General features: G+C 37.4%; 1 protein-coding gene across 4 annotated transcripts; it reads left to right on the top strand.

Annotated features, from left to right (window-relative positions):
• Positions 1-2,163: 2,163 nt before the first annotated feature.
• LOC113308455 (ubiquitin-like modifier-activating enzyme atg7) lies at positions 2,164-7,405 on the top strand. 4 transcript variants are annotated; one of them, XM_026556918.1, is made up of 14 exons: positions 2,164-2,466; positions 2,948-3,168; positions 3,774-3,965; positions 4,060-4,114; positions 4,232-4,329; positions 4,417-4,625; positions 4,723-4,827; positions 4,910-5,054; positions 5,257-5,415; positions 5,503-5,691; positions 5,859-6,059; positions 6,152-6,267; positions 6,418-6,574; positions 7,004-7,405. In XM_026556918.1, exons 1-14 carry the CDS (start codon positions 2,325-2,327, stop codon positions 7,169-7,171), a joined length of 2,157 nt encoding a protein of 718 aa, XP_026412703.1. In that variant the 5' UTR covers positions 2,164-2,324; the 3' UTR covers positions 7,172-7,405. The 4 variants fall into 4 exon arrangements, with proteins under 4 accessions (XP_026412703.1, XP_026412711.1, XP_026412718.1 ...); XM_026556926.1 differs by having other exon boundaries at positions 2,165-2,466; positions 4,235-4,329; XM_026556933.1 differs by having other exon boundaries at positions 2,165-2,466; positions 4,417-4,606; positions 4,719-4,827.
• Positions 7,406-7,910: the final 505 nt, after the last annotated feature.

The following is a 7,910-nucleotide window of genomic DNA, read 5'->3' as shown; positions in this document are numbered from 1 at the left end:
TATATTCCACTAGATTGACTCATTAGTTTCTCTAAGATATATGTCCTTCCAAATATATTAGAGACTAGAAATGATGCAATCAATTACATTCTCATCATTGTGAGTTTCCATATGATATCCACTTGCATGGGTCTCTTTGGAATTTAACAAGGTGATTAGCTCTCGGTACATATAGAGCTTTTGTGACTTTTAATCTTTGTTCCATCTTGGAAACAAAATTTGAGCATTGCTTCGCTCGATGATCCAATCATTATATAGAATTAGTTCAAAAACTAGTGTATATTCCTTAAATTAGTAGGTGAAAAACCACTATTAGTTAGACATTGAGTCTTGAGAGATTTAATAAGTGGTGTGGCCTTATTACGTAACAAAAGTCGGATTCAACTCAATTAATTTAGAGTGAATATATGTTACATTTCATCTAGATATATCTCAAGTACTTTAGAGAATTTATGTCTCGTGGCAATGATGTACTTGTACTCTGGTGTCATTACTACCGTGGGGAAAAAATACATCTTTGTCTCATGATATATATGTCCCTTTTCACATGCTTTATATGAGTCGGTACGTCTAACCCTCATTACTTCGGGGTTCTTTCCATTTTCAATTTTGGTACATTTAGCTTAATTTGAGAAATTTCTTTATTTCAACAAGTCAGGAGAATCCTATTTTGCATGTCAACCACTTACTTTAGGTTTGAATAGCTTACTAAAAAAAATAAACTAAGTAGTGGATCTCTTGTTTGCATACTTTGACATATACTGGTTCGTTAGTATTATGAGTGAAGTAGAAAAAAAATGGAAGAAAAATAAATCCGACTCATGTCACTTTCTGTGAGTCCTTCGACAAAGTTGAGATTCATGTGCTTTTAACTACAACATAACTTTGTTGAAGCTACTGATTATAATACAATAATCTAATAAGTGGATTTCATCCCACTGGACATTCATGCTCCGGGAAAAATAAAATAAAATCATGAGTGTTTAAATTTTCTTCATACCATAGAGATATATGGCTCCACCCTTTAGACGGTACATTATCATTGGTAGAGAGTTTTGTATGAGATATACACCTTTTCTTAATGATTGAGATCAACGATCATAATTTAAGTTGACCGTTAATATGGTATGGACTTATCTTAAAACAAAGATAAAAATAATGGAAAATAAAATAAGTAAGCCCAAAAATTAATCACTGTTACGTACCTCAAAGATTTAGTTCCCGCCATACATAGTCAAGACCAGAACGACATTAACTGCGCACGTCCCAAAACTAAGTTTGGAACGGGACAACCATAAACCAAGCTGAAACAGGACAGGGTTGGACCGAAACTGGGTTGGAAGGACCGGTTGGAGGTGGACCGGACCGGACCGAGTTTTTCTTCCACATTTTTACATTGGCACGGAAGATTCTTTCTTCTTTCTCGGAACGTCTCCAGATTTGTTACTTCCTCGGAAATGTGAACAGACCTTACCCATTTAGTTGATTCCAAATTAGAAAGACGATGATTAGGATTAAGGATTAATCAAAATAATACCAAACTACAAACGGTTAATCAGATTAATTAACTTTCTTCCTCTTTTCAGAGGATTTCTTAGATCCGCAGGCAAATCTCAAATTACAAACAATTAAATTAAAATTAATCAAAGTAATCCCTGATTGCAAGCATAATTAATCAAAATAACCCCTAATTTTTGATTAAATCGATTTTCGTCCCATATTTGATATACGTAATATAAAAACAGGGAAAAGAAAATATATATAATATAAAAAGAAATATAGAAAAAAAATACAGATCCAAAACAATCCTTCACGGATTTGATAGCAACAAAAAAAAATCCATTATCGCAGGGTTAGAGCTCGTGATGGTAACGTTTTGCAGTGGATGTGAAAGATTAAAAGACCAAGAAAGAAGGATACTCCATCCATTAGAGTTAGTCTCTATTACATCAGTATAGTTCTTTATATACAATAGAAACAGAATGTTAATTACTATATTGGCCGCGTACCCGCGGGCTGAGCCCTACGACAAAGATATGAAAAATAAAAAAATTCTAAGACCATTCTCTCCCCACAAAATCATGTCCCGTAAAAATTTAGGGCAGCACTTAGGTCCCGTGGCCGTCAATGTAATCATTGATTGATTCCGAGTTAGCAGTGGAAAACCCGACGACCGTCTTAAAATAAATAAATTAAATTAATTAATTTGGTAATTATCGTCTTTGCTTGTCTTGGACTTCAAACTGATCGTGTTATAATTAAAGCTCTCGAGTGAAACAATTTTTTCGAAGACAAAAACCAGAAACTAATAAGCAGCCCTAGCGATGGCCGAAGAATCATCATCACCCTCTGTTCTTCTTCAGTTTGCTCCATTCCAAAGTGCTGTTGATGACGGGTTTTGGAGGAGATTATCTTCTCTAAAGCTTGATACATTAGGGATCGATCAATCTCCGATCCCAATCACTGGTATAAACTTAAATCTTAAACAACTCTCTCTCTTTCTTTTGGCTTTATCTCAGTGGATGATGATGATATGTATTTTTCGTCTGTGGAATCATTATTCACAGAATCTTCATGAAATTTATGTTGACGTATTTTTTTTTAGTTAGATTCGGGTCTTTGTTTTTGTTCTCGTTATACAACTGTTGAAATTATGAAGTGATCATTCATGCGGTAGTTGTGTTCTTACCTTAGCAAAATTTAGAAGACATTAGTGTAGAGGGTTTGAGGATGAGAATTCTTTGGTCTGAAATTAAATTGTTGATGATTAAAGTTCAATTTGTTCTTCTTTCTTGTTTATGGCAAATTTATTTTGATTGCATTAGCCTTTAGATAAAAGGAAGTAAGGGGGAGAATAGCTTTTCCTATTCAAGAATCCATTTGTGAGGTCTTAGTTGATTGTGTGTACACGTTGAATCTAAAGATATTAAACCAACATTTTCCACAGGTTTTTATGCACCTTGTTCAAATCCTCAAGTCTCAAATTATTTAACACTTCTTCCTGAATCGTTGCCACCTGAAGCTGGCGAAGAAGCTTCAGTAAGAGGAACACTTAATCTTGGTAATAGAAACAGATGTCCTGTGCCTGGAATACTTTATAACACCAATACTCTTGAGAGCTACCGTGCCATTGATAAACGGAGCCTGTTGAAGGCGGAAGCAAAGAAGGTACACTTTCGTGCACAGTATTTAATACAATTCCATTCGCTGTACTTTTTGTATATCTGGGCTTTCGTGTTCCAAAAGCACCTTTAGTTCGTAGTTCAGTTCAAGTGCTCCTGTGTTCCAAAAGCACCTTTAGTTCGTAGTTCAGTTCAAGTGCTCCTGTTGATATAATGAACATACAACCATTTTTTGTAAAGATTCAGGGACTTCGAAGACACTTTTTGTTGGATTAACCACTGCCACCGGGCAAGGAAATTAGTAGAGATTTTCTTTAGTTGATTGAATTGAATTTGCTTTTGTAAAAGGAGTGAGCCTTGAATGTCTATTTGTTGAGTAAAAAAGCACACATGGGTTTGTAGAGGCTGTTCAGCATGGTAATGAAAGCTATGTCAGCAATGAGATATCAGTGGATACGTCCGTAGAAATCATTGCTAGAACTTGAATATATGTTGTGCTTTCATGCTATGTGCTTAGACTTTAAAATATTGCTAACCCAAGCACAAAATGCAATATTGCAAAAACTTTAGAGTGCTGGGAGGACTTTTTGTGTATATATATTTAAGCATACTTAAGAACTTACCCAGGTAATTTAATTCATTGGCTGCTAGATTTGGGAGGAAATTAATTCGGGGAAAGCAGAGGAGGATAGTGCAGTACTTTCGAGATTTCTTCTAATCTCATTTGCTGATCTAAAAAAGTGGAGCTTTCATTACTGGTTTGCTTTCCCTGCTTTGGTGCTTGATCCTCCAGCTACTTTGGTCAATTTGCAGCCAGCTACTCAGTGTTTCACTCTTGAAGAGGTGCTTAAAATATACATACCATATGAAGACTCTTTCAGTTCGTTTGTGTAGATTTGTTTCTTTCTGACATCAATGTTTTTTGTATGACCATTAGGCAGAATCCCTGTCAGCAGCTTGTAATAAATGGCGCAGCTCAAGTTTGACTGCAGGTTAGGTTCACGAATGTCGCTTATATTCCTAATGTAGTATTTCTCTACTTTCTATCCTTCTAGGCGCTAACTTAGTAGAAGGTCTATCTGTTCCTGCCTAATCATTAACATCAATAGCAGATGTGCCATTTTTCTTAGTCAGCGTCGCTTCAGATTCAAATGTTGCTATCCGGCCTCTTAGAGACTGGGCAGTTTGCCAAGGTGATGGTCGAAAGGTTTGCCTCTTTGCTGAATGCCTTGAGTAGTCCTTCAATTCTATCTTCACATATGTCTTTTGTGTAATTTGTTCGCTTGTCCTCCAGCTCCTATTTGGTTTCTATGATCCATGTAATCTTCCGAACAACCCTGGTTGGCCTCTTCGCAACTTCCTTGCTCTAATTTGTGCTAGATGGAGTATGGAGAAGGTTTGCTTTCTATGCTACCGAGAGAAACATGGATTTGCAGATCTTGGGTTGTCCCTTGTTGGTGAAGCCTTGATTTCAGTTCCACAAGGTAGAGCGGCTGAAATAGGGTAAACACTATCTTGATTTTGTTTTCACATTCTGCTATTTTAGTTACACTATGTATCGGTGGCTTCCCTGATCCCAGAAATAATAATGTCTAGGCAGGAAAGATACCCAATATGTGCCTAATGCAGTGGGATGGGAATTAAACATAGAAAAAAAAATGGTATCAAGGCGTATTAGCCTTGCTCAATCGATGGATCCAACTAGGTAAGGCCTGCTTCTTCTTTTTTTTCAGCGGCACTTCCTGTTTTTTTTTTTTTTTTTTGAGATTCTACTAAAATATGTGCAGGTTAGCTATATCTGCAGCAGATCTGAATTTAAAACTCATGAGATGGCGTGCATTGCCATCCTTGAACCTCAACAGCTTGTCTACCATCAAATGTCTTCTTTTAGGAGCAGGGACGCTTGGGTGTCAGGTTGCACGCGTGCTTATGGTGAGTAATGCAAAGGCCATTCTCACAATAAATACTTAACCCAATCAGGTATGGATGGAGAGGTCCATGGTCTTAACCTGCCCCAGGGGATTAGTCAGGTCTAAGAAGCCTGGATACCCTGGATAATAATAAAAAGATAAAAAAATCTACAGGGTGTAATTCAAGTTTCACTTATACCACTAAGAGTTAAATCACTTCGCAGACTTGGGGTGTACGCAAAATTACATTGCTCGACAGTGGCCGAGTTGCAATGTCCAATCCGTTAAGGCAGTCTCTCTATACCTTTGATGATTGTCTCAATGGCGGGAATATGAAATCAGTGGCGGCAGTTAATAGTCTCAAGCGAATATTTCCAGCTGTGGTAACTTCGTTGTCCTTTCTGAATTTTCTGACCAGTGTCCACAAGTTGATTTGGCTCTGTAAGTTATTGTATCTTTATGCCTCACAGGAAGCTGAAGGCGTGGTAATGGCCATACCGATGCCAGGTCATCCTGTTCCACCCCAAGCTGAAAATAGTGTTCTTGAAGATTGCAGACGCCTTCAAGATTTGATTGCTTCTCATGATGTAGTTTTTTTGCTGACTGATACGAGGGAAAGTCGATGGCTTCCAACACTTCTATGTGCCAATTCTAATAAGGTTGACCTCTTTTTGTTATATTTTCTTTTTGTTATATTTTTTAAAATATTTTCTTCTGTTTTCCTCCATTAGCTTGTGCAAAATTTTGATGATCCTGGGTAGTGCGAAGTATTATACATGTTTAAACTTTATCTTGTGCTTACTCGGTGAATTCTTCTACTCTGCAGATAGCTATTACTGCAGCATTAGGGTTTAACAGTTATGTAGTGATGCGTCATGGAGCTGGTCCTTTAACTTGTTCCTCTGACGTGAAAAGTGAGGCAGAGGATGCATTGTCTTCTCAAATCGGCAATTTATCCACGGCTCACGTAGATGAAAGGCAGCGATTGGGTTGTTACTTCTGCAATGACGTTGTTGCTCCAATTGATGTAACATTCTTCATACAAAATTTTCATATTCTGTTTTCACTGCGGTGGTAATTATTCTTACAATTTATTTTGTTTTTTTGTTCTGTGTTCAGTCAACTTCAAACCGCACTTTGGACCAGCAGTGCACTGTTACACGTCCAGGGCTTGCTCCCATTGCCTCAGCAATTGCTGTTGAATTGTTGGTTGGAATTTTGCATCATCCTGTTGGGTAAAGTCAAAGACTTTATTTGCAGGAAATCACTTACTGATTTTAGTTTGGGCCTAACGCTCATGCATGTTTCATTTCATGATCAAGGTATGGCAGTAGACCATTTTCCACTTTCTGCCCTTAATTTTTGGAACATTGTTGTCTTTACAGGATACATGCCCCTGGTGAGAATGCTACCACCTGTAGTGCGACTAGTGAGCAACCTCTTGGTATTTTACCACATCAAATTCGAGGTTCACTTTCTCAGTTCAATCAGATGACACTCATAGGTCACTCATCAAACAGTTGTACGGCCTGTTGCAGCAATGTAAGCCTCTCTGTTGACTACTTTAAATGGGACATCTTTTCGAGTTGATAGTAGTGTTGCCTTTTGGTTGTAGTTTCTTGTCTATGTTTAGATGATCTTTTCTCCACGTTAATAGATTTAACGTGGCTCAATCTAGGAAATTGAACCAATTTATTCTGGTTCTGGCCAAGTATGTTAACAGATGGTGGAAAGCTAAGGCCCACTTACAGACTATGTAATGAATCTTCATAACCAAGTAGGAACTAGCCCATCAAATCCCCCAACATACATCACCACATGATTGCATACATGCCTCCTTATATGTTCCTACTTGCATATCTTCGCAGTTTCATGAACCTATGTATACTTGGAAAGTTAAAAGTTTAATAATTTCAATAGTATGATTTCAGGTCCTCTAATCTAGTCGTGGTGACAATTTTATATTTTCAGGTTGTATCAGAGTACAGGAGAAGAGGCATGGACTTTGTCCTCCAAGCAATTAACCATCCAACCTATTTGGAGGACTTAACTGGCCTCACAGAGTTAATGAAGTCGATGAATACATTAGATGTTGATTGGGGTGATGAGCCTGACGAGAATGCTGACGATATGCTATGATCTGATAATGCCCACTGATAATATACTTTCTTATACCAGACGTTGTCCTAAATCAACTTTGGTAGCAACAATTCAAAGGTTGATTTCATCTTAGATAAAAAAACCTCATTTTCAAAATAGAAACCATAAACTGACAGACGGAGTTGTTATTCTGCACTGCATGATATACTTAACCATTTTACAGTTTCAATGATAATTGAATCCCTTTTAAGGTTGTACACTGCTGTTTCAGAACCATGTCTCTTTTTTTTTTATATCGATAATACAAGTCTCTGATCATACCTACACTTGTGGTCTGTTTACCACTACTGAAACCATTAAAAGTTGGTTTACGGTTGAGAATATCTTGCGCTTTAAATTTCATCAGGAGAAGATTAGGGAACTAGGAAGGTCATAGACACCAATGACTTATTAAAAGTTGGTGAACGGTTGAGAATATCTTGCGCTTTAAATTTCTTCAGGAGAAGATTAGGGAACTAGGTAGGTGAAATCATAGACACCAATGACTTCTGCTCAAACCTGGATGAACACTTGAAGTGTACTCCTATGGTGAAACCCAAGAAGGAGAGGGAGCTTGAAATATTATGTTGGACGAAGGATGCCAGATATGAACAAAGAGTAGGACTGTAGGTGTGGAACGCAGGTGTGGAAGAAAAATCAAAGAAAAGTACGGAGTAACGTCTTTATTGTAGAGAGCAAATGAATTGGCACAAGTGGTCTAGTGGTAGAAATTAGAATA

This window comes from Papaver somniferum, chromosome 1 (genome assembly GCF_003573695.1).
Source record: "Papaver somniferum cultivar HN1 chromosome 1, ASM357369v1, whole genome shotgun sequence".
Lineage (NCBI taxonomy): Eukaryota > Viridiplantae > Streptophyta > Magnoliopsida > Ranunculales > Papaveraceae > Papaver > Papaver somniferum.
Note: the sequence above shows the minus strand (reverse complement) of the source record. Positions and strands in the feature narration are given on the sequence as shown.

What these genes read in the sequence shown, in the direction of transcription:
- LOC113308455 (XM_026556918.1), top strand. Translation starts at nt 2,325, where the DNA reads ATGGCCGAAGAATCATCATCACCCTCTGTTCTTCTTCAGTTTGCTCCA. An exon ending in CAGCTCAAGTTTGACTGCAG is followed by an intron (nt 4,115 to 4,231) that starts GTTAGGTTCACG and finishes TAACATCAATAG; the next exon opens with CAGATGTGCCATTTTTCTTA. An exon ending in AGCGAATATTTCCAGCTGTG is followed by an intron (nt 5,416 to 5,502) that starts GTAACTTCGTTG and finishes TATGCCTCACAG; the next exon opens with GAAGCTGAAGGCGTGGTAAT.